General features: G+C 43.9%; 1 protein-coding gene across 5 annotated transcripts in view; it reads left to right on the top strand.

Annotated features, from left to right (window-relative positions):
* The window catches only part of HECW2 (HECT, C2 and WW domain containing E3 ubiquitin protein ligase 2), a 367,014-nt gene that overhangs the window by 228,577 nt on the left and 111,962 nt on the right, over nucleotides 1–26,475 (top strand). For all 5 annotated transcript variants that reach the window (XM_059393100.1, XM_059393097.1, XM_059393099.1 and 2 more), the window contains 7 exons: nucleotides 2,074–2,149; nucleotides 6,290–6,459; nucleotides 8,918–9,060; nucleotides 13,569–13,669; nucleotides 14,108–15,493; nucleotides 16,470–16,565; nucleotides 26,083–26,233. In XM_059393100.1, coding sequence (XP_059249083.1) covers nucleotides 2,074–2,149; nucleotides 6,290–6,459; nucleotides 8,918–9,060; nucleotides 13,569–13,669; nucleotides 14,108–15,493; nucleotides 16,470–16,565; nucleotides 26,083–26,233 — 2,123 coding nt within the window. The remainder of the gene's footprint in view (nucleotides 1–2,073; nucleotides 2,150–6,289; nucleotides 6,460–8,917; nucleotides 9,061–13,568; nucleotides 13,670–14,107; nucleotides 15,494–16,469; nucleotides 16,566–26,082; nucleotides 26,234–26,475) is intronic.

The following is a 26,475-nucleotide window of genomic DNA, read 5'->3' as shown; positions in this document are numbered from 1 at the left end:
TCTTACTGGGCAGTGTCGTCCGTTGGAGGGGAGGCTACGGTTCACCAGGGGTCTGACTGGCCCCGGGACTTGGAGAAGCAGGTGGCCGAGTGTCTGTCGCAGTAGTGTCCTGGGCTCCCTTACACTGTTCATCGCTCTGTAGCCCGGGGGGTGTGGGGTGAAGCCTGCGGGAGACCGTCATTGGCCAGTTTGCTGCTGTCTCTGTCCCGGTAAGCTGGGGATAATGAGTCAGAGGGGAACGCCACAATATAATAAGCCACGCGTGCTGGTGGAGAGCCAACCCGGAATTATCAAGTAGTTGCTTTTCTGGATGAGATGAAGTGAGGAAGCCAGGGTGGCACCCTCGCATATTGCTGATGACATTTGAAACATTAGGAATCAGGCAGGTGCCATACCAAATAGTGCTGAAGAAGGGACCGGAAGTAGAGAAGGAAGTAGACATTTGTATTTCACAATTTGAATGGAATTTTTTTTTAAATGCTCAACTTTGTTTAGATTAGTAGTTTTTATCTCTTCGCAGGATATGATTTTTTAAAATTAAGTATAATTAACAGACAGGGTTAATAGTTTCAGGTGTACAGTATAATGATCAACAATTCTGTGCATTACTCAGTGCTCATGGTGACAGGTGTGCTCTTGAATCTCCATCACCCGTTCCTCCCACCGCCCCCCCCCCACCTCTCCCCTGGTAACTACTAATTTGTTCTCTGTATTTAAGAGTCTGGTTTTTTTGTTTTGCTGTTGTTGTTTGTTCATTTGTTTTGTTTCTTAAATTCCATAGATGAGTAAAATCATGCAGTATTTGTTTTTCTCTGAGTAGCTTATTTCATTTAGCATTCTACTCTCTAGCTCCCTGCCTGTGGTCACACATGGCAAGATTTCATTCTTTTTATGGCTGAGTAATGTTCCACGGTGCATATGTACCGCATCTTCTGTATCCATTCATCTATCTGTGGATGTGGGCTGCTTCCATATCATGGCTATGGTAAATAATGCTGCAGTAAACGTCGGGGTGCATATATCTTTTCAAACTAGTGTTTTCAATTTCTCTGGTTAAATACTCAGTACTGTAATTACTGGATCATATGACAATTCCGTTTTTAATTTTTTGAGAACCCCACTTGCTGTTTTCCACTGGCTCACCAGTTTGCAATTGTTGGTATGTGATTTTTAAAGGAGTAAGGGAGTGCTGCAAAGATTAGATTCAATGGTTTAATCTGAAATTTAGGAGAAAAATGTAGTTTCTATTTCCTAACTATTCAAGATATATTCTGCCTTCACTTCTGTCTCGTAAAGTATTGTGGGCATCTTTTTTAGAGAAACAGTAAACTCTGTTTTCCTAGTATATTAACTATAAATTGAGCACTAATTGTACATAAATTGAGAGGAAGCCTGGATCTGCTTTGTGTTCCGTAAATGACTAATTTCAAGTGAGATGTAATTTACTTGAAAGCCTTTAGGAAAACTTTTTACAATGCAATAACCAGTTAAACAGCATGGCCAACTCTTGTCATTGCTAAGTTATCATCCCACGTGCCCTGTTCCTGCAGCACGAGGAAATAGGAGTTTGCAAGGGCAATGGGACACTCACGTGGTCACCCAGAAATATTTGGCAAGAGAGGATAGTTCTGCATATTTGTGGATGACCTTGCTATAAGTCACCTGTGTAGTTTATTCTAAGTTTTCCTAATCTAAAGGAATTTAGTGTTTAGTTTTTAACTTGAAGGATTATTTTAATATGCTAATAGCAATATAAGTGTACTTACTATATCTCAACTATATTCTTATCAAAGAAATAAAAGGACATGAAGTAGGTTGATGCATATCCCAGGGAATTTTGAAGTTTGTGTTGCTTTCATTTGTTGTAAAGACTAAATTGAGGTATGATGCTCTCATCTCTGAGAATATGCATTTGTGTCTCAATTCCAAGATTTATAGCCTATTAAAAAGGCACATGCTACAATGCATCTTTAACACAAAAAATCATCATATTTGCAAATGCACGTGGCTTCTTAAGAAAGTTGAGTACCACACTACACTGTGAAACTTCTAATATGTGCTTTTCCTCTGCAGATGGGTGCAGAAGGCATGGAAGGAGGTGCTTCTGGAAATCAGCATTCTCGGAAGTTAGTTAGCTTTACCTTGTCAGGTAAGGATGTCTTTAAACATGATGTCCAGTTTGGAAGTGTATAATTTCAAAGGCGTGAGTGGCCATTTTGGTCTATAGATTCTCATATATGATATATGAAATAGTTACTTATATTATTTATTTTATATTATTTGTATTATTTATATTTTTGGTAATGTTCTGGAAATTCAAATATATTTCTTACCATTAGATTATTAATATAAGCTCAGAGATGATTTCTTCCACCAGGTTTTATAGAGATAAAAAGACTATATAAGTGTGTATCATTACTTTAAAAGAACACTGTAGTGTAATATGTGCCTACCCCACAGTAGAACTTTGATTATTGAAAACAAGGTGTGGTTAGCTCATCTAGAGAAAGGAAAAAGTTGGAGACTAAGAAAAATAAGCCAAGGGATGCTCCTATTTCTGTGGAGAAATACACATAAAAGTTGGAAAGCTGATAAGATAATTTTTTTGTTTATTTTCAGGTTAGTGAAATACTGTAATTGCTTGTATATTTATGAAAAACAAAAACAAAAACACTGCTTTTCAGATTGTAAGTTGGAACTCATTTTGTGTTTTGTAAGTTTAACTTATTTGAACCCAGCAGTTTAAAAAAAAAAGAATGCAGGAAAAGAAATCAGAGTTTTACACTAAAGGGAAATATTTTTTCATAGAACATCAGTATATACAAACTGAAAACTTGCACACACAAAAAGGACACACATCTATGCATACATATCCTGGATCTCAGAGTAAAATAGGTTTCGTATATAGGTTACGGTGAAATAAATTTGAAAGCTACTGATTTAAAAAAATGATTGGCTTTTAAAAGTCAAGAATGTGCTAAGAAAATCAGTATTTGAAATGGACTTTTAAAACAGACAACGGTGCTACAATCCACACAAAATGCAGACTAACAGATGTCTGTCATTGTAAGATGTTTTGTTTTCACTGTTCCATGGGAGCAGTGCTTCTGAAATTTAAATTAGATTCACTTTTCTTGGCTGCAAAAAGTGTTGTGAATGAAATGACAATTCTCAAGAGTGAGAGAAAACTGATCTTGAAAACAGACATTTCCATGATGCATAATTAGCACGTATGACGAAAGTGTGCACATTAGTTCATTGCTGGCCTTGGCCTTCGGAGTGTCCATTTCTGTTCTGGCATGTTCCTTCTCCTCCATGGGAGGTTGCTTACTATGAAAACCTTTTTTGCTTTGATTCTCTGGTGAATGTCAGAAGTTGTAAACTGGTGGCTAACGGTTCAGATTTGGCCAATACATATGTTTCAGTTGGACCCCTCAGGGTTTAAAATGTATCTAGTTTTTTAGAAGGGTGCTTAGAAGTACCAAGGCTGGTGGTACGCCTCCCTCACCCCCGTTATCTGCATGTCTCCTGAAAACTCTTATTTGACTATGCTTTAGACCTTCACAGTCCTTAGCGGCCACAGGTACAGAAATCCTTCATTTATAGTTTAGGAACAAGGAACCAACCTCCATGGCTCAGAAAATTTCAAGTTTGACCATCCCATGGTTTTCTTAGTTTAGAAGCACTGCCCTCCACTTTCCAGTGATCCGTATCATCCTAAATATGATATACACATACTGATTTTGACTCGAGCGGATGCTAATTAACTCCCCATATAAGCATGACCATCTAGAAGCTGAAAATCCTAGGATATTTTCCTAAAATGTAAGAAATAAGCTTTGTGGCACTCCTAAATGCTGCTGCTTTAACTATAATTTCCTCCACCTTTCCACCTCAATGCACATGGTGGCTGGCTACTTTGTAACTGTTGTATTTCCTAATGTATTGTCAGGTATTTGCAGATGGTACAGACATGGCCAAAAATTATAGATGAAATCAATTCTGTAATGGTAATTCTGAAAAATTAACCCCCTTGTAGCATGTTGACAGTGAATGGTAATATTTATTAATATTGATTAAGCTCTGTAGAATGGCTACCTGCAGGTGTTCTACTCTTGATTAGGCAAGTGGGCACACAGATAATTAAATTCTACATCTACAACAAAAACTGCACTTAGATGAATATCTTCATCTTCTTCTTCAAATAAGACTTTAAACTAGGATAGTTAACATGTTATATACCTTTGTAACTTTGAGTTCTTTTTTGGTCTGTGAGGTTATGTGGACATTTTTGAGCAATAAAATATGTGAAAGAAAAAGGGAGAAGCACGAGAGGAGCTGAGATGGATAAGGAAGCGGAGTACTCAGACTACAAATAATTGATAATTTCTTGTATTTATTAAGGAAGATTTCTTTGTACAGTGTTCCTTGGGGCCATATTTGGCGCGAGGGCTATTTAATAGTGACAGCTTTCATCCTGGTGGCTTAATCTCCCGAAGGGATGCTTTTTTGTTCAAAGGAATGCTTTGCATGAATAATTCAGCCCTGTCAGGCTTTATAGCAGCCATTTCTGTACATGTTACTCCTCACTGACTGCAAAGAAATCCCTTCTTTAGGAGTTGATTTAATAGCTAAAGAATATTATTCTTTGAGTCTGAGACGAGCATAATCAAGAAAGGTAAGAAAATAAATATGCAAACTGTGTTTTTCTCTTACAGCTATTTTATGCTAACTAAAGCCAAGTGCAAGCATGTAGCATTATTAAGTGGATCGTCAAAGGCAGAGGCTGTATTAGTAATGACTCCACAGCTTGTGCAGTGCCAGGGCTGGGGCTGGAGGGCTAATGAGTTACAGGGGTTTCCCTGAATGCCCGTCTCGCTCCTTACTCATCCTTCCCATCTGCCACTGGTTTTCAGATCAAATACCTTACAGTTTTCATGCAGTGTCCTTAACAGGAGGGATTCTTGGTTGAATTTTTCCACCTTTGCCGACTATTAAAATGGCCTCCTCGGCTGCCAGTTAGCTGTCGCTGGACAACACACTAGACCACAGGTTCTCGTCGGCCATGAGTGAGCCTCCTCCAGGCAGTCCTCCCTGGAGACTACAGTTCTGTGGGCAACCCCAGGCCAGTTTTGTCCTACTAAGAAAGACTGTGTTTCAAGAATGGGCTTGTGGGGCACCTCAATGGCTCCGTTGGTGGGGCCGCTGACTCCTGATCTCAGCTCAGGTCTTGATCTCAGGGTTGTGTGTTCAGGCCCCATGTTGGGCCCATCGTGGAGAAAACATTAAAAAAAAAAAAAGAATGAGCTTGAGTACGGTGACTCAGGGGACCTCGTATAATTTGGGGTCACCACAAATGACCAATCTGGGTAATCTAAAGGTCTTTGAAGCTTCAGCAACATCTGCAGAATTTCTCTCAGGACCATAGGTCAGAGGGCTGCCTGGACTGATTACAATCGCATCAGGCTACTTAGAAACCGTCTATGACTGCAGGAACTTTAAAGATCACTTAGCTCTTGGGCCAGCCTTACCCAAACGGATATTCTCAGAAAGGTCTTGAGGACCCAGTGGGTCTGGTTTATTGCTTGACATGTTTGCATCCCTTGGCCTGACTCCTTTTAAAAGTATCAGTCTCTCCATGTACCAGACTTTAGCCAGACATTTTGGCCGCTCAGCTAGTGTGAAATGAGAGCTGGCGAATCTAAGACGAGGCTGGGACATTCATCAGGTATGTAGGGTCCTAAACAGTAACCCCATAATTACTTAATACAGCAGGTGGCATTCACATTTTTAAGAAATATTTCTGGCCTCCTTTTCCCCCCAATATTTAATACATTTGTGGAGTATATATGACATTTTAAATGTGGGACAACTGAATGTACTCTCGAGTTTTACCCCAAATTAAACATAGGTCTGTAGTTTCATGTATGTAAGTAGATGATTTAACTTTTCTCTCATGAAAGAACATATGAGCATTCTTTTTGAAAAAATCAACTGTTGCCCAAGAATTTCTCTCAAGACACTGTTTGAAATGCTGGTTGCCAGACCACGTGATGATGCATGTTAGAATCAAAATGGCATCTAGGAAAAGTCCGTTCGGGTGGGTAAGGTGAGGATAAATGTTTGGCTTCACTTTTGTCGCCTGTCAGGAGACCCCCCTCTGCCGGAATTCGTCATAATCCACTTGTCCTCACTTACCTAAGCGCTCACGGTGTGAGGAACTTGGTTGCTGCTTTGCTGTTGTTTACCCCCCTCTCTTTCTCGCCCGCCCTCCTCTCCTCCTTTTTAGATCTTAGAGCAGTTGGGCTAAAGAAAGGGATGTTCTTCAATCCCGACCCTTATCTTAAGATGTCCATTCAGCCAGGGAAGAAGAGCAGTTTCCCCACCTGTGCCCACCACGGACAGGAGAGAAGGTCCACTATCATCAGTAACACCACTAATCCGATTTGGCATCGAGAGGTAAGATGATCCTCAAGGCTCTTCTCCTTGACCAGAAGTTGGCCAAGTCCTTCTTTGTTCTGCGTATCATTGAGCTGTTTATGAGCACAGCAGGACGACTGAGGGGTCTCCTGCTTCTGTTGGAAAGAGGCTCTGAAGGGAAAGAGAGAGTCCCTTGTGGCCAAGGCCAGGTGTAGAGCAAAACAAGTGAAGTCCTTACCTCAGGAACATGACTTAAGGGGGGGCCAGAAGGCTCAATCATCAAAATTAATATTTTAATGAAATATTTTTTTAACAAAAATCAAAATCAATGCAAAAAAATTCATAATAACATATTAAAATGGCCTCCTCGCCTGGCAGTTAGCTATCATTTTAAATAAGGGCAGGGTCAGTAACTGTGCCTTGCGGCGCCGTGTGAGAGCCTGAGGCAGAAGGAAAAGTCAGTAACACCAATCCTGTTTTTATTTAAAATTTTTCTGGTTTTGTACCTGAAACTGATATAACACTATATGTTAACTAGGTAGAATTAAAATTAAAAACTTTAAAAGCCCTCCCAATCTTTTATGTTTTGTTCTAGTGTATATTCAGTACAAATTAAGGGGATTTCTCTCCCTGTAGGCTTTGGCAAAGGTTTTTTGGATGTCTAGAGTTTGGTTAATTAATAAGGCATTGAAGGACTCGTCATCCTGAGTGAAGGCAGACCGTTGATGCGTTGATGACAGACACTGTCGAGTTCCTCACAGCTACATTATGTTAACTGTCATCTTCGTGCAACGCATCATTTAAATCAAACGAGGGGTTTTCTCATTCGAACTCAGGAAAGTCAAGGAATGAACAGACATTGTTTCTCATTTAGTGAAGAAAGCACAAGCTCTTCCGCCATTTCTCAGAGATCCAAGACATGTTTAACCTACTAGTGTTAGAATGTTTCTGGGTAAACCTTCACTGGGTGTAGGAGTTATACAATGAATGAATCAGATCATTCCCTAAATGTTTAATGACAACAATATGACCTAACAGGTTTGTGGAAATATTTCACTGGGGCGGGAGATAATTCAGGGGACCTAAAACCAATTGGAAAAGACAGGTAAGGCTATTTGTGACTTGTCAGCAGAGCAAGATGTTTCTCCTGAGAAGTTATTGTGGTTATTTAAGTGGATGACATATTGCATATATTCTTACACCTGGTTTAAAAAACTTCTTATGATCTCCAATAGTGAATGACTCTTAAAAGCACAGCACTTAATTTAACACATTTAGAAGCCTAGAAGACGTAACATGCATCTCACTATGAGCTCTAGAAGGAACATAGTGGATATGTTAATGATCCTAGCAATAAGTTTCTTTCGCTAACATTTTATATTTACGAAGATCTTAACCGTGCTATCAGTGTACGCCTAAGAAGGCGGCATAAGGGATGAGATTCTCATCTCTCCATTTCGATAATTAAGAAACTGAAGATTGAAGTGTTCATGTAATAGCTTCTCAGAGACAGAGGTAGTGCTTAAACTCAGCACTCTTATTCTTAGCAAATGTTTTTTCTTTTCAGCAGATTCCTAGACTGCATGGCCCTTGGCAGAACTTCAGTTGTCATGACGAAATAAACTTAGTGGTGCCTAAGTATAAAACTGGCCAGCGCCATTCGCATCACAGTGGTTAAGTGGATAATGTTAGGGAAGGGGCAGTATTGTTCAGGTTAGATTCTGGCCCCATCACTAACTTATCCTGAGATCCTCGTTCTTGAAAATGTTACTCGTAAAGATAACATGAAGGGAATATTGGTGAAAGTCTTTGTAAATGAATAAAGCTTTTTATATTTATTTTATATTCTTATTAATAGCCAATCTGATTTTCTCCAGTGGTATTCCTAAGCAAAACAACAAAGTTTATGTTAACTTCATGTTTTTATTTTTCTGTCCCGTGTGCCTTTTAAATTTTAAGTATTTCCATTTAGACTTGTTTCATTCTCATATTTATCAGAGAAACCACAGTATTCTGTAGATGTTCCTACTTTAGCCATTAAGTGAAAGATTATTTTAATCTATGCTCTACAACTTCTGACTCGCATGGGATGAGGAATTAAAATTGCTGGTAATCAAACACAGCAATAATTCGAAAGCATCCTGTAACAGGATATTAAATTTCAAAGAATTGAGGTACATTAAATGTAGTAAGTACTAAAACTGCATTGTGCACAATTTAACATTTGATAGCGTCTCCTAAAACTGTTGAACCCGGAAGAACTGCATGATTGAAGGGGCTTCTTTTGTCCTGCAGATCCTTAACTGAAGCCTTGTGATCACTGTGAATGCTAACGATTCAAAGTGAATAGAGGATGGACATTGGCTGCAGATATTTCTAGCAAGGTGGACTCTAAGTCAATAGGATTTAAGAGAGAACATTTTCTATAATAATGAAATGATATAATTTCATATTTATCTTTCTTCTGAATCAACATGTTACCTGTTTTTGTTTTCAGAAATATTCCTTTTTTGCACTTCTTACTGATGTCTTAGAAATTGAAATTAAGGACAAATTTGCCAAGAGCCGTCCCATCATCAAGCGTTTCCTGGGGAAACTAACCATTCCAGTCCAGAGACTGCTGGAGCGGCAAGCCATTGGGTAATCAGCCCCCCTTTGTAGGGATCTTGTTGAGATTAGTTTGCACAGAGCAACTGAAATGAAATTTTGTAGTCCTAGGACTTTTCTTACTGAGAAGAATTGGTAAGATAATTCTTTTAAAAAATGAAGTGTTTTTATACTCATTAAGCTGTTTAGGACCAAAGCACTTTGTTTTCATTATATATATTAGCATTATTATTATTATTATTTGGTATCTGTCTTTTCTGAGATGGGCCTATCATTAGCACTTCAGCATCAGAAGTCATAATACTCAACTATTTTTCAGTATATTGAAATCTTTCAGTGAAAGTCTCTCCTAGAGCAGGGTTCTAGTGTCAGGTTCACAGCTCCGTTATGCTAATTAATCCCATCCAGACAACTCACTGTTCCTGAGAAACAAAAACCACTTTGTTTTAGGGCCATTTAAAACAAGACCTTAACTGGTACGAGGTATTATTGTAGAATTCCTAGACCTGTACGTTCATTCAAACAACTAAAGTTTACTCACTCAGAGAATTTAAAATGTGACTTGATGTCTGTTTTCTTTCTGTGAACTTTTTTTAAGTTGTGAATAAACTAGTTAAGAAATCACAACATCCCTTATCGTCAATGGTGCATGTATTTTTACGTGGTCATTTCCAGCAAACTAAGTAACGCCACTGCTCTGAGGTAGCACTGAGCTTACTGTTTTGGTATCTTTTTCATTGTAGGAGAACATTATGAACATACAGCAGTAGTAATAGTAATAGTGGTGGTAGCAGTGATGGTGGTGGTGGTGATGGTGCCGCCATCTTGTTTTGTGCCTTCTTCACTGTAAGAAAACATAAACAAATGGTACTGGTGGTCGTAGTCTCAGTGACAGCACAAGTAATAACAGCAGTGGTAGCAATAATAATAAATAAAAGTAGGGAAACAAAAAAGATGCCTAGAGCTTATTCTGTGTCAGGGATTATGTCCATTACTCTCATTAGCCCATGTAACCTCAACAGCTCTGGGAGGTCAGTAGTATGATTATACCCATTTCTGAGATGAGGAATCTGAGGTTAGCCGGCAGGAGGTGGAGCTGGGATTTGAGGGCAGATCAGCCTGCTCTAGAATCCTGGCTTCCTGTGGCACTTCACGGACGGGCAGCCATGCGACATTATTCCAGCTCACTAAGGAAGGTTTCTCATTCATATCCACTCTGCAACTAGTGAACTGTTCTATTTTGGCAAGTCGTAATTAACTTGGGCATTCCTCATCTGAAAAATACAGTGTTTAGACCAGCTGAACTTGAAGGCCCCTTCAAAATCTGAAACTAAGAGATTGTAATGGGTTTTAAGTCTCTGGCCATCAGAGATGATGGGATTTGTGATGGAGCCAGCACATGTGAAGTAGGAACAGTATGCTGAAATTCTAGTAGCCTGGTTTATCTGATAAAGGTTAGGAAATCACAATTTTTGCTTCTGGTAGAGATCATATACATTAGGAAGTTTTTTTAAAGTTATTTTAAGGGTTAATAGAAAGCGGAAGATTTTAAAAAATAAACAAACTATGGTAAATACAATAAATACAGTATATTAATTGATATAATTATCATCATAGTTTACAGAATATATAAGACATATGGTAAAAGTGTGAAGTTATGTACACCAGTAAGAATGGTCAAGGCAATGAAGCTGTTGTTGACTTGCGGGCTTTTCCTTTAGTCTTTTAAACAACTGGACACTTCGAGAACTGCCAGTCCTGAATTGATGTGTATTAGAAGGAAGTCCAGCATGAATTTGTAAAATACTGGAATTATGAAATGTTTCTGCATAGGTATGTTAGAAACATTGTCCGATACAGACACTTGGGGATTTGCTTTATTAGATAAGGAGGACACTACATATTAGGATATCTGCTACTGACACCTAAATATATATTCCTGATCTGATTTTTGCTTTCCACCAAGTAACTGATTCATCTTGAGAAGTGCTGGGCTTCCATTCCTTACATGTTTGGCAGATTGCGGCCCTCAGAAGTAGTTGAGGTTTTACAGAGTGTGGTTTTGTAGGATGAGCTAGAACTTCTTGCTAATTACCTATTTGGAGAGTATTTTTTTGAATGTGACATTTTGCAGCGAGTGGCCCACGTTTGTCCAAAATACACATGACTTTCCTCTGCTTTGTCCCTCCTCTGGTTACATTAGAGAGAGATGCCTCAGGTGGTGAGAGAATTTGGCACTTATTCTTCATAACTGTGTACCATAATAATATATAATGTTCGCGATCATACATCACCGCAAGAAGCAGGATGAGTCAGATGAGACTGGTTAAGAACAAAGATGAAAAAGGGAAAAAAAAGCAAAAAAAAAAAAAAAAAAAAGAAAAAGAAAAAACCCAAAAAATAAACAAAAGAGAAATATTTTAAAAAACAAAAAACAAAGATAAATAAAGAAGGAAAGAGGACAGGTGACTCCTCGGATGGGCCCTCAACGACGGATGAAACCCTTAGCTCAACCCTTAGTCTGAATAGGAGGATTTCCTGTATTTGTACGATGAATAGTTGAATTGAGTATCTGGCCAGTTTGGCTAATAAACAGCACTAACACCTGTTAGAATTCTTCTTTCCAAGCAAAGAGTCTCATTTGTTAATTAATTTGTTAAACAAATATGTGTGTATACATATACCGTGTCTACTAAATGTTAAACACGGTGTTCGGTATTGGGGATACGACGGTGAGCAAGACAGATGGACGCAGCTCTTTTCTTACAGTTCCTATGAAACATTTGTTTCCTAGCTCAAATCCTTCCCTTTTATAAATCGTCCGTTATCAACACCAACACGCTGCTGTTACTGGCTGAGGAGAAGAAGATGAGGATCAGTTTCTTTTTAATGTCCAAAGGGATGGGTGAGGAACCACAATGTTGAGGACAGGCCCATGTAATTTGTGGCTAGGTTCATGCCTTAGCGGGCAGAGATCAGGCCCTTCTGTGGGTTAGGTGCTGTCTAAATTCTGGGAAGACCGTGGTAAGAGAAAGAAAAAGGCAGTCCTGGTATGATGCAGCGTATAGCCATTATACAATGTTACTTGAACACTTTAATGTAAAAGTGGTATAACTATACTAATGGTAAGAAATGCCTGTATACCCCTTTGCAGAAAAGATTTTTGAAAAATACCGGCTGAGGTAGGAAAGGCAGGATCAGAATAGCAGTTACATTTAGATGAGCCATGAGTAAATCACGGCATTGAAATGCGTGCTGCTGAAAGCGGCCTAGAACCGCTGAGAAGACAAAGCGGGACGGTGGTATGTGACTGCAGAGCGGGGGGTTCGTGGTCAGATGAATCTGTGTTCTAATCCCGGTTCTGTCCCGCAGTGCTTGTGTCAGGCCTCAGATGAGTCACCCACCCTCCCCACACCTCGGTGTCCTCCTCTAGAAAACAGAGCTGCCACATGCCTCCCAGGGTGGCTTTGCCTCTGCAGGCAAAGCCCTTAGCAGAGTGTGCGTGGCCCACGGGAAGCACTCACTCTGGGAAGCGAAAGCATTTTAAAAACATCCAGACAAAAACTGTCACAATGTTTCTAGGGAAGAAAAGAAAAAGAAAGAAGAAAATAATCTTACAGTTTTAAAACATTCTTGCTAAGAAGTCAGAAGGAGTCCCAAGAGCTGAACCCGGATTTTGCAGTCACACGTGTTCTTTTAAAGGGGTGACGTCTGTGCGGAATTATCCTGAGAAGGTAGAGACGGACAAACAAAACAGTGACATGTGCTAATAACGCACGGCAGACTAGTGACTCTAAGCGGCACAGTCGTGCAAATAGCAAGCAAAGGCGTTGTTTTCCTTCTGAAGTTGCCAGTAGAGGGCAGTGTGAGAACACTGTGGGTGATTTCATGCTCTCCTTTGGTTATTTTCTTGTATGAAGAAAAAATCAGATTGAGAATGAAGGTTGCTTCATACAAGGTCATGATGTAATTGCATTTGACTTTGATCAAATAAACAGATTGAGGCCGGAATGGGGGGCCATGGTAGTCAGGGACAGACACTTCCCATCCTGCCGTCTCCCAGCTTCCAGCTCCTATGCCTCAAGTACACTAGCGAAGGGTCCCCATGTCCTTGTGTGATAGTCCTTACCTGTCGTGTCCTTGTAGGACCAGTTTCCTATTCTGCTAAATGCTGAGCAGCCAGGCCCTCTACACTTTTATACCTCAGTCAAAAAATGCCAAAACCCTTCCCAGCTCCTTGATGATCTTTCCCTGGTTGCTGTTAGCAGTGAGAGAGCGAATCAGTCCCTGTTTAAGAAAATCATGTGATACTGTGTTGTGTTTTCAGCTTCTAACAAGATTTTGTTGCATCCTGGGGTTTATAAGTATTCCTTTGTGGGAATGAATCATATTACGTTGGATTATAACAGGCTTTGGAGCGTTGTATTTTCTGGTGAGTCGGAAAGTGTTAAGAGAAGTGCGTGAGATTTGCGGGTGGCCTGCTGGAGGAGGGGAAGGCCGACAGCGGTGTAGTAAGGAAAGAACCATTTCTCCTTTTACAGTGATCAGATGCTCAGCTACAACCTTGGCCGCAGGCTCCCAGCCGACCACGTGAGCGGGTACCTCCAGTTCAAGGTGGAGGTCACGTCTTCTGCGCACGAAGGTGAGAGAGCTGTATGACTATGTCGCTGTGGGAAAAACTCGTTCAGTCTCAGTCCATTGTCCATTGACATTGGAACAGAATTTGAATTTGTGTCCTGTTCCGAAACTAAAATAGCTAATCCGTGATTACCTCCTGAAGTTACCCAAGCAGATGGGCAAGCTTGTTTCTCAAGAAATCTCTTAGGTTTACGCCTCAGTTGGGAAACTGAATTCTAGAATTTCTAGGAGTAGTGAATGCAGACACTTCATCAGTCACACTGACCAAAAGATACTCGTTCAGTAGTGAGTCGCTCATCGTTGCCAGACAGCGAAACCGTGAAGAAGGCTTGCCGGGATGGCCGAGTTTGTTGAACTGAGGGCGGGCAAAGGGATTGAACATTAGAAGTTTTTTGTTTTGTCATGACCACTTTGTTTGAATACATGCTGTTTTCTCCTTCAGATGCTTCTCCAGAAGCTGTTGGCACAATCCTTGGGGTCAACACTGTGAATGGAGACCTCGGAAGCCCTTCTGATGAGGAGGACATGTCGGGGGGCCATCACGACGGCCCCGTGTGTTCCAATGGGCCGGTGTCTGAGGACAGCGCTGCTGACGGGACGCCCAAGCATTCTTTCAGGACTAGCTCGACTCTGGAAATGGACACAGAGGAGTTAACCTCCACGTCGTCGCGGACCTCACCCCCCCGAGGACGCCAGGATTCACTCAATGATTACTTAGATGCCATTGAACACAGCAGCCATTCCAGGCCGGGCCCGGCCTCCTGCTCGGAGAGGTCCATGGGCGCGTCGCCCAAGCTGCGGAGTAGTTTCCCCACCGACACGAGACTCAACGCCATGCTGCACATCGACTCCGACGAGGAGGACCACGAGTTCCAGCAAGACCTGGGCTACCCGTCTTCCTTGGAGGAGGAAGGAGGCTTGATCATGTTCGGCGCCACGTCGAGAACGGACGACGCGAGCCTGACGTCGCAGACGAAGCCGGAGGACCCCCCGGCGGAGGCGGAGGCGGAGGACGCGTCCACTAACGACGCCGCGTCCTTGGAGGAGAAGCCGGAACACCCTCCCGAGCCGGCGGAGGCCTCGCTGCCCGCGGGCCCGGCCCCCGAGGAGAGCGAGGACGGCGCGGAGGCCCGAGCGGGCGGCGAGCAGGGCGGCGGCGAGCTGTGCGACTCGCAGGAGGCGGACCAGGCGGCGAGCGGCGCGGACGCGGCGGCCTCGGACGCGGCGGCCTCGGACGCGTCGGGGGGAAGCCGCCGCGCCGCCAGCGAGGCCGAGTCCCTGGACCAGGGCTCGGAGCCGTCGCAGGTGTCGTCGGAGACGGAGCCCAGCGACCCGGCCAGGACGGAGAGCGTGAGCGAGGCCAGCACCAGGCCGGAGGGCGAGAGCGACCTGGAGGGCGCCGACAGCTCCTGCAACGAGAGCGTCGCGACGCAGCTGTCGTCGGTGGACACGCGCTGCTCCTCGCTGGAGAGCGCGCGCTTCCCCGGGACGCCCGCCTTCTCCTCCCAGGACGAGGACGACGGAGCCGGCGCCGCCGAGCCCGCGGGCGGCGCCGCCGGAGGGTCCCCCGCGTCCCTGCGCGCGCCCAGCCCTTCGCCGGGGGCGGCGGCGCCCGGGGCGGACGAGGAGGCGCCGGCGGAGGACTCGGCGGATCCGGGGGCCTCGGGCCCTGCGGCGCGGCAGGAGGAGCCCGGGGAGGTGTGGCGGCGGCGGGGGAGCCTGGAGGGAGCGGCCGCCCCCGAGAACCGGCCCCAGGAAGACGGCGACGCCGGGGAGGCCCGCGGGGCGTGCGAGGGGGCGGCGGCCCAGGAGGAGGGCGCGGCCGGAGGTAGGAGCGGCGGGGCTCGGGCTCCGGCCGCCGCGCGAGGGGAGGCCCCGGTTGTCCCTCGTGTGACTCGTGCTGCGGGTCTCGCGTCCGAATTCTGCCCGTGGGCTCCGCGGGTCGCTTCGTCTTCCGAATGGATCTTCCACGGTGGGAGGGAGAGGCCTGTCCGTGCGTCCGCGGCTCCACGCGGGTCTCCGCCGCGCCCGGGTTTCTGAGCAGAAACGCAGCCGGGCCGGCGCCGTCGGGGGCGGGTAGCGGCTTCGGACCCGCGCGGGTCACCGGCCCAGCCGGACCGAGGCCGCGCCCTGCGTGCGCCACGGCGTTTCCGACTCTGCGGCGCGGAAAGTGCCACCAAGTTGGGTGCTGCCTCCTGACACGGAGGATCGCGCTGTCTGAGCGTCGGGGACGCGAAGTCACACCCACAGTTTGTATTTTGTCTCAGTGAACGCGGCCGGGCACCGTTTCCTTCGAGGCCCCAGAAAGTCCCAGAATAATTCCTGCGCCCGAAGAGCCCAGACGCAGAAACGGGAATGAGTTTCCTTATTCTGCAGCTTATTATTATTATTATTTATTATTATTTTTTACCTAAAGTGTCCCTTTCTTCTCTCCTCCTCCTGTTCTCCTTTTCTTCTTTCTGTTTCCTTCATCGTCTTGTGGCCACGATGGGCCCCTGAAGGCCTGGGGCGTGACCGGGACCAGCCAGGAGGGGAGGGGGGGATGGGTGCAGAGGGACATTCCTCCGCAGGACCCTCTTCTGCTGAGCGCTCACCTCCGGCTCTTTTCTTCTGCTTCTGGGTCGAGAGACAGAGAGACAGAGAGAGACAGAGAGAGGCGGAGACAGACAGACAGACAGACAGACTTGGTCCCGGATGTATGTTAGCTCTGGTAGTTGGTTGGGTTTGGTTTGGTCTTTCACAGAGACTGTTTTGACACTGAAGGGGAAAACGCGACCCAAGCCCCTTTTTCTCTTTAATCCTAGGTTCTCAAGCCAACGGCCACCAGCCATTGAGATCGCTGCCATCTGTGCGCCAGGACGTCAGCCGCTACCAGAGGGTGGACGAGGCTCTCCCGCCAAGTAAGCCCCTGTTAGCGCGCAGGGGCATGCCCCAAGGGCGCACCTCAGGTCCTTTCCACAGGCCCGGAGGGCGGATGCCGGTTGCCTGAGAGGACGGGCCCTCAGGGCTGCCCCTTAACAGAGCAGCAGCAGGTGGGGAAGTTGGGAGCTGAGGACTCTGGCACTGTCCTGTTGGGGGGGGGCCAGCGGGGTTGGGGTTGGGGGGCAGCACACACTGTAATAGAGTCTGTGCTGTAATTGAGGAAACAGAACCACATATTTGGGCCAGTTGAGTTCATAATAGAAAATTTTAAAAATTATGCCTGACAGCAGCATGAATGTTCAGTCAGGAGACAAACTGGTACGATCTCTAAGAAGAGCCTCACTCTATGGGATTTACTTCTTTCTGTTCACTTATAGCATTTTAGGTCATTAAGTGCAATGTTCTGGTCTTTTCCTTGGGGATATGCAGAGAAGTGTGAGTAATTTCAGGCATTGGTCTACCATTTATGTGGATCATGACAGTTTTCTGGGCTTTTGAAAGATAAGTCATTTCTTTCTTTTAAGAAACATGTGACACTTAAAGGGGGATGGTTGAGCATGAGGGATTCTGGGAAAACAGTTGTACAACCTGTATCCGCAGGTCTGAGTGATACCCATGGCCAGTTATAATCTGGACATCATCCAAGTTCTGTTTAACTGTCTAGGATCCGTTAAAGCAGTATTTCTCTTTAAGAGCAAGTATTTTGATGAGTAGTAACAAAGCCCAGTAAATTCTGCTTATAGGGGAACACATTGGAAAATATATCTTTCTGTGTTATTGCTTTTCCTTCTTATTCAGTCTCTCAGCTCTCCCATCCTATAGGTGATCCTAGCAAGAAGCTGATGCCGCTATATTTTAAAAAATGGTGGGACAGGGGTGCCTGGGTGGCTCAGTGGTTTTAGGCTCCTGCCTTTGGCTCAGGTCTTGATCCCAGGGTCCTGAAATCGAGCCCCACATCGGGCTCTCTGCTCAGCGGGGAGCCTGCTTCCTCCTCTCTCTCTGCCTGCCTCTCTGCCTACTTGTGATCTTTCTCTGTCAAATAAATAAATAAATAAATAATCTTAAAAAAAAAAAAAAAAGCAACAATTTGTTAAAAATGGTGGGACATAAGAACACCTGGGTGGCTCAGTACATTAAGCGTATGCTTTCAGCTCAGGTCATGATCCCAGGGTCCTGGATCCAGCCCGAGACCACCTTCCTACTTCGGGGGGGCGACTGTTTCGCCCTCTCCCTCTGTTGTTCCCCACCCCCACCCTGTGCTCATGTAAGCTTCCCATCTGGCTCCCTCCTCAGTGGGGGTCTGCTTCTCCCTCTGCCCTTCCCTCTGACAGGCTCTCTCTCTCAAATTAAAAAAAAAAAATCTAAACAAAAATGATGGGACATAAAGGCGGAGGTGCAGGAATATACATTCATAGGGCTGAAATGCTGAGTGCTTAGTTTTGGTGAGTGTTAACAAAAAAGCTGAATGGTACTGTGTACAATTGGCCAAAATATTGGCTTGATTCTTTGGAAATTCTGTTGTGAAGAGCTCCTCCCTTTGCTTATGTACTTTGATAATTGAGGGTGGTTATTTATAGGAGATACATATTTTAAGCAACTTTTAAAAATAGCCCCAGAGATTAATTAACCAGTGTGTCATCTGAAGCAGGTAGAGGAATAGAAAAATTTCCTTATTGTTTACCCTGGGAGAAAAGATTAGAGATGGAAAAGAAAAATACCCCTGGGAGGTAGTTGGATATAATAGGAAAAAAATGAATTGGAAACATGAAGAGAGGATTCTGGAAGACCTTTGTTTGTATGTGTCTGTGGATTAGTAGTAATTCGAGTTTCTGAGGCGTTGCATCACATCAGAGTATGGGTAAATGGCATCTTCTGGCCACATCTAGTTGCTCTGAATTTTATTGAACAATGATTTTGGTTTCCGGTTTGCATTTGATAAAGGCAAGTACTTTTCTGCTGAATCTATGGCTGTTATTTGTGATATTTCAGTGCGTTTGTTTAAACATTGATATTTGCATTATATAAAATTTAAGATTAAAAAACCAGTTGGTTTATTTTAATAAGTTGATTTATTTAAGAGCAAAAAAGCAATTTAATAGTGTATCCAATTTAATGAGTGACTGAAAAGGAGAAAATTCTTTCTTTAAAAAGTATTTTTTTGAGATTATTTATCTGACAGGGGTGCGTGGGTAGCTCAGTGGGTTGAGGCCTCTGCCTTCAGCTCAGGTCATGATCCCAGGATCCTGAGATCAAGCCCCGCATGGGGCTCCCTGCTCAGTGGGGAGCCTGCTTCCTCCTCTCTCTCTGCCTGCCTCTGCCTACTTGTGATCTCTGTCTGTCAAATAAATAAATAAAATCCTTAAAAAAAAAAAAAAGATTATTTATCTGACAGAGAGAGTGGGAGAGAGCATGGAGGAGGGATTGAGGGAGTGGGCGAGAAAGAAATAATCCTCAAGTAGACTCCCCAGGGAGTGTGGAACCCCCATGCAGGGCTCCACACAGGGCTCACTCCCAGTATCCTGAGATCATGACCTGAGTGGAAGTCAAGAGCTGACCGCTTAGACTGACTGAACCCCTTGGGTGCCCCCAGAAGAGAAAAATTCTTAATCCCTGTTATGCAACTTACAGATTTGGGTTTTTCTATGATCAAGGATAGGTTACAGATTATGGTCGAGCCTGATTACTGTTTGGCTCTGTCCTCACGCTGTTTTGGCCCCTCCTGTTCTCAGGTCTGTCTCATCCTTTTAACGCCTTATTTAATCACGTGACTGCTCTGCTAGCTGTCTGTCCCCAACCTAACCAGTTCTCTGCCTTCCTTTTCTAACTGGACAGCTCTGCTACCACCTCGGGCCATGCCTCCGACTTGGAGCTGTGGCATTCCACATTCCACACTGTCTTGTGCCTTCTGCCTTCACGCAGGGTCTCCAGAGAGGCTTGGCCATGGGGCGCCTGGTCGGATTGTACAGAGTAGTCTGTGCCTTGAATGACCTGGCTAAGAGTTGTGCTATTAACACTGTGAATTATGACACTCAAACGTACCTAGTGTTTCATAGTTTACAGAGCATGTTTACCTACTTTATTTTTTATTCTTTGTTACGCTTTTATGAAGTAGGTCAAGTGGGTAGAAATTGGCTAAAATGATTCTTTAATTTCATTGATGGAGAAATTGAAGCCCAGATAAATTAAGTAACTTGTTTCCGATCTCTACTTCACTAGTTGAGACAAGGAAGTCTTAAACAACTTCCTTGTCCTCTATCAGGTATTCTGATCTGAGATGAGAAGGGAAGGGACTCTGGTGCGAGTAGATGAATGTAAATTTTGAAAGTTACCGAGCAGCAGAGTAGTGGCATATGTGATGGTGTGCCACCTGCTAGATACAAGCTTCACCTTAAATAAGAGGTTTTGGGGGCTTCACTGAAGCTTTCTTCCATCGTAGTATTTTGAGGTCAGACCTAAGAAGGCTCAAAAAGCACTCAACTTTCTTCTCATTCTGCTGGATTAAGATTACTCAGCAGGACTTCCCAGGGGCCCTGGAGTCTAAGAAAAGTGGTTGTGGCGACAATGTGAGCATCGCCCAGACAGGTTTGCTCTCTTAAGCCTTTGTATCAGACTCAGAAGCACATTTTCCTCCTTATGTGGGTCACTGTACACAGCCCTCAGCAGGGCAGGCTGATCATTGTCCCTTGGGCTTTGATGCCCTCCCCCCATTCTTGATTCTTGCTTTTCTTTTCCTAGTTATTAACTGTTGTTACTTGAGCTTATTTTCACCTTAAGAACCTTGTGTACTAACATATAGCGAGGAAACCACAGCAAACTTAGGCTTCTCTCTGAAGATTTATAGACAATGAAGGGGATCAGCGGTGTCCCTTGCTGTACCTTTTCCCTGTCACAGCTGATCATGGGGTGGTCTGTGCATCAGTGTTACAATGTAGTCTCTGGACGTCTGTTTGGTCTCTTTTTATGTAAAGCAGTTTTCCATGTTTGTTTGCTTCTTTGTCTAGTCTGATTCCTCCTATCTCGGGAACTGGGACCTGATCTTGGACTTGGTCTAGAGATGACAAAGCTGTAGCAATGTTCTACCGATTGTTTTTAGAATCTTACTCTTGCTTCAGGCCACGGGCCCTGTGATATGACCTTGTGAGCTGTGTAACGCCAGCCCTTGGCTGAGAGAGGTTCTCGTGATCCATATGATACGACTCTGTACAACTCCAGGTCTTAAGGGCAGCACGGCAGTGGGGAGGGCCTTCCCTGGAAATGGCTTAAATCTGAGTCCGCACTGAGGGCCTTCAGAATTTGCTGATCTTTTTTTTATTTATTTTTTTGGTGTTCCCAGATTCATTGTTTATGCACCACACCCAGTCCTCCGTGCAATACGTGCCCTCCTGATCTTCTGAGGGGATGGATGGCCCTGGCTGCTGGAGGCAGGTCAGGGTCGATGAAGCCCACTAGAATGTCATCAGCATGCCAAATCTTGGTCGTCTTAGCGTGAAGATAAGCTCAGCCCCTTCTGAAAAACTTTCATTTTATTTTTCTTTCTGGCTATGGTATAATTGTGACTTAATCTCTTGCTGCACTGGGGACAAAAAGGAGCTGTTGAGTGTTTTTCCCCAAGAAGGGTAGGAGTTAGGAATGGGATTAGACTCTAAATGAACCGTCTAGATTAGTGGACCCTGGTAGGATCCCAGGGTTCTTGCCACGGTGTTAGGACCAGCACACTACTTAGGTGGTAGGTTCAAATGGGCAGGTCTGGAGAAACACAGGAGAATGTTTATCATTTTTTTGTGGTTGTGCTGCACTTTCATTATTAAAGCATCCTTTGAAATGAAAGTTTAAAATAAGGCTGTGAATCTGAAAGGTATAATTAATCTAACTTTCTACTATGTTTAAGGCTAGGGGCTCTTATTTTCTAGATCTTAAAAGTGAGTTTTAAGAGCCGAATTGATACTTTTAATCCAAAAGCTACTTTCTTTAAAAATGGATTTACGGTCCACCATAGACAGCTATTTGAGATTTTTAAATCTTTTTTTTTTTTTTTTTAAATATGATATACAGACAGAAAAGAGCACATTCCGCTTGCTAAATCCTCCGAACCTGAACATATGTGTATGTCAGTGCCCCATCACTGGGGCCTGGAAGTCTCTTTGGGCCCCTTTCAGTCACTAACCTGCCTCCTGAAGGGGAAATGGACCTACTGAGCTGACTCCCCAAATCACAGATAAGTTAACTTACTTTTGTACTTTGTACAAATGGTATATACCTCCTTGAGTGTTGAAATAAGGAAAAACTAATCTTTAAACACAGCTGTCCGTCATCTACCACAAAAGCTTAATTTTTTTCCTTAGAATACCTTCAGTTCATTATAACTTCATCATCTCACTCTGTGGTAAAACGCCATGGATTATATAATTTCTTATACTGGTTTATACATTTACTTCCCAATGTTCAGTTTCCTCATATTTCTAAACCCAGTTATAACTCATTCAGGTCCCACTCAGGTCCTCTCAACCCCTTGGTTCACACGGTTCATGCTTCCCCCGAATTGCCCTGCTTTCTGTCACCGGTCTTCTTCCCAGTCTCAGCACACCATGCATGTGTTCACGGCCTCATGTCATCACCAGCTGGACGGTCCAGTGGAGACCAAGGTCTGGTGTGAGAGGACTGGGAAAAAAGCCTGATGAGATGAAGAGGGATCCCAGGGACGCCCCCTGTTCCCTTCCCACATCTGCTGATTCTCAAAGTTGGAAGTAAGACTGTCCTTGCTCCGTCTCCCTCCGGGGCCCTGCCTAGGGATTAGCGCTGTGACCGTGGCCTTGGTGTACTTTTACACACTTTCCAACTCTCATGGCCCCTGTTGCCCAGCCGTTGAAAGGGGGCTGTTCTGTTTGAGTCTCAGGGTGTCTCCCAGTCCAGCGGCTCTGGGATCTCAGTTAGAGTCTTTTGGATGAAGTTTTGTTTCTCGTGAGCGTGTATGTCATGACCTCTTAGAAATCTAGCATTAACACCATGGATTTGTCTAGTAACTTAACTGCTTTAAGTGCTTATAAATTTATGTCAGCGTTCCTCAGATTTTAGTGTGTCTAGGAGTCACTTAGAATGGTTGTCAAAAATGTAGATGACAGAGTCCGAGCTTCAGCTAGTCTGACCTTGCCCATCCAAGGCATGGCCTGGGAATCTGCATTTTTATTGATCCTCAAAGTGATTCTGATACCTTCTGCCAGAGTCCCACACTTTGAGAAGCATTTCTGTAGGTAACAGTTCTCAAACCTTGTTATTGCCATGAAGCCCTTTATGCAAATAAAATCTTGTGTGCAAGACCAGTAGGCACAAGAGGTAATACTGGGGCTACAGTGGCTGACACTGGCTTGGCAGGTCCTCAGGACCTCAAGGCCCCTGGCTCTATACAGCTAAATTAATTAGAGTTTAGTTTGCAAATGCAGGCCCAGACATGAGATGTTGATAGGTTCTTACTAAACCTAATGTAGAAAAATGGGTGTCATTTTGAAGATTCTTACAATTTGAAAACCGAAAGGGACCTTAGCTAGGTATCATTCTGCCCTCTGATTTTTCAGGTAAAGAAACTGTGGCTCAGGGATGTAGTGATTTGTTGAAGGTCATGGAACAAAGGTGTGACAAAGCCATGGCTGGAAGCCCCAGGCCTTCTGCCTCCCACTGTGGTGCACACATCCCAATACATTGTTCTCAGATGCATTGTGCCCTGATTGTACACCCCATTTTACAATATGGCAAGACAAGGAAGCCTGTCTGATTTTATCATGGTCTCTGATGCTGGGCAGTGAGTTTTCATATGCTTACTTGTATCAAGAATAAACTAGGCCCAGTATAAAAATTTATAATAAACCATACCCACCTCTCTCCACCCTGCAAGGAAACTTTGGTAGATAAATTAGAGAGCTGATCTTCCTACAGACACCTCTACTGTCTTTGGATGGAAGGGTACACTTGGGTAAGAGTCAACAATAGACAGCCTTTCCAACCTAATGCTAAGCCTCCACTTGAAATCAGCAAGACAGCATTTCTCTTTATGGGATCTTAAGTAACCTCGGTGTAAAGGTCGGACATCTGATAGGGCTAGTCTTAATGGGCACCAATGTTCCATGTTCTCTGAAAGCAAATTTTCGGACCTCATTTCCTTATTCTTCTCATCGCACACAGCGATGTCTTTGTTGAAACACATTAGGGCTATTCCTGGAGTTTGTGGGAAGTGACCCCAAGAATCATTCTTTGTTATGATTTTATGTTATTGAAGCTACTTGTTCTTTGAGCTCACACTGTGTGTAATGTGTAGTGGTAAATCTATGTGGAGATCCCCCACTCTCCCTCCTCACCCATTTTGTTACCCATATGGCCTTGATAGAGACCATATTCTGTGGGGTAAATTCCTGTGTAGTTTGTTCAAGGAAAAAGTTCTATCTTTGAAGATAATTTTTTTACTTTCTTTTGTCAGAAAATGGAAAGTAGGCCACAATAGTGTTTTCTTTTCTGCTTTAATGGCCAGAAAACTTAGAGCCAAAGTTGAGTTATAAACTTATCTTGGGAGCTTGGCAGCCCCTCTCTTTCTACTTTTTTTTAGTTGGTTTCTATTCTGTTTTTATCCCTAATTGACCTATTCTACATTTTTTAAATTAAAAGCTACTGTAGACACTTTTGGGGAAAGAAATGGCCCTTTGTTTTCTTGTGCATTTGAGTTACATATACTATGTGCTTGAGTCATCCTGGCTTTAATGAGATGGAGTAATTGGTTCCAAAATCTTTGAGATGGGAAAGTATGCAAAGAGCAGAGCAAAACAATGGAATAGATCAAAGAATTTTTGGAAAATGGTTCCTGAAAATTCTCTAATGGAGTTCCTATTTGTCAGCTTACGGCAGGCTGATCAAGAGGTCTTTTGGAAACGGCTCATTGATGGGATTGCGACTGTTTCCAAAGAATTCAGATTTGGCAGGCTGGTTCGTTGTGAGTCTGTGTTACCTTGGAGCATGAGTGGCACTGATTCACTTTTTTGTCTGTGTCGTGCTTTTTCTCAGCCCAATTTTTCTTTTTCTCAGCCCAATTTTTCTTTTTCATGCCATTTGTCATAAATTACAGTGTGCTGGGATCAACAAAAACAGATCTTTCCACCCCCAGCCCTCCACTGAGGCAGCCGCTGCCAACTAGGCTCTACCATTCAGAGCCTTCCAACCCTGAGAACTGCGTTAGGATACGTGCTCTGGTCTCCGCCGGAGCAAATGCCATAGGTGGTCAGCAGCCAACACGCCTTCCTCCCAGTGTGCAGGGTCACGCCGACCCATGGTGCCTCTCGATTAGCTGTGTGATGACATGGGGAGTTTTGAAACAACTGAGCTGTTAAGGAGAAAAGTGCTTATAATTTCAAAAAACATTTTACACAAATAGAAATGTATAAACACTTAGCTGGTTAAGGAGTAGATTTCTGTTTTATTTTTTAAAGATTTATTTATTTGAGAGAGAGAGTGAGTGAGTGGGTGGGAAGGGGCAGAGGGAGAGGGAGAGGGAGAATCCCAAGCAGGCTCCACGAAGGAGGCTCTACTCCCAGCTAGGAGCCCGATGTGGGGCTTGATCCCACGACCCTGAGATCATGACCTGAGCTGAAAACTGGAGCCGGACATGTAACTGGCTGAACCAGTTTTTGTATATTGTATATAAATTGCACTTCCCAACTACAGTCAGTTTCAAAATTTTGCCTTTTGCAAAGATCAGCTCATGCCTTGTGTATTTTGATAGGAGAATGGTCCTTTAGAGAGTCTCAGAGGAGTTCTCTCTGAGTCTGGAGATCATTCTGCTTTCTGTTTCTGCTGAACATGCACTTACGTATTTGTTTACAAAGGTGAACAGAGTTAATCAAGGGGATTACTTAAACATAAAATTAAATAATATTTTTAAATGCATTTATTTGAGGTTGGAGGCAAGTAATCACCCTTGTTCTGAAAATGTATTCATCTTCAGGAAATGCAAACGGAAGCTTGTAGATCATGACACCATTTCATGACTGGGCTAGCCTTATTTTCTTCTGAAGACTACATTTACCAGAATTGTATGTAAATATGCACTTGGAAGCTTCCAGCTCTACTTTCATTCATGCTGGAAAAAAGGAGAGAGGAAAATCCGTTTTTGGTGAAAAGAGTCATTGACATCAATTTCAAAGTCTTCTGATACCAACAATTTGTATTTTTGAAACATTGGCGCTCACACATGAAGATGGGCATTGTGGACAGGTCTGGAAGGATTCTCTACACTGAGAGATCCTTTAAAGTGGGGGTATTCCACACACGGGGTATGTTTTCGAACTGATCACAGCAGATCCTGTAGTGGACTGAGGGAGGTGCCTGGTGATGCGGTGAGACGTTTGGTATTAGCCCCAGTTTCTAGCATGTCAGGGAAAACCCGTGCTGGAGATCATGAACCACATTCACGGCCTCTGCTCCTCCTCTAACCCCTCTCCGTGCATTCCTGTGGTGTAGACTGGGAGGCGCGCATCGACAGCCACGGCAGAATCTTCTACGTGGATCACGTCAACCGAACCACCACGTGGCAGCGGCCGACAGCGCCCCCGGCCCCCCAGGTGCTGCAGAGGTCCAACTCCATACAGCAGATGGAGCAGCTGAACCGGAGGTGAGGAGGGCACTTCCGCTCTGGCTGTAGTGTGGTTGGCCTTATGCTCATTTGGGCCGCAGAAGATGACATGGTTGTCTCTCTCGTCGGTGGGTGACCTGTCATGAACATGTAGCTGGTACCCCTTTTGATTTATATAGACTTCACTGAACTTCTCTTGGTTGAAAAAATAAGAATCACAGTCATACCCCACTTGTTTGGAAACTGGAGAGGAAATAAGTAATGACGACCCTTTTCACCAA

Source organism: Mustela nigripes, chromosome 3, assembly GCF_022355385.1.
Source record: "Mustela nigripes isolate SB6536 chromosome 3, MUSNIG.SB6536, whole genome shotgun sequence".
In the NCBI taxonomy this organism is placed as follows: Eukaryota; Metazoa; Chordata; class Mammalia; order Carnivora; family Mustelidae; genus Mustela; species Mustela nigripes.
This window is presented reverse-complemented; position numbering and strand designations above follow the sequence as displayed.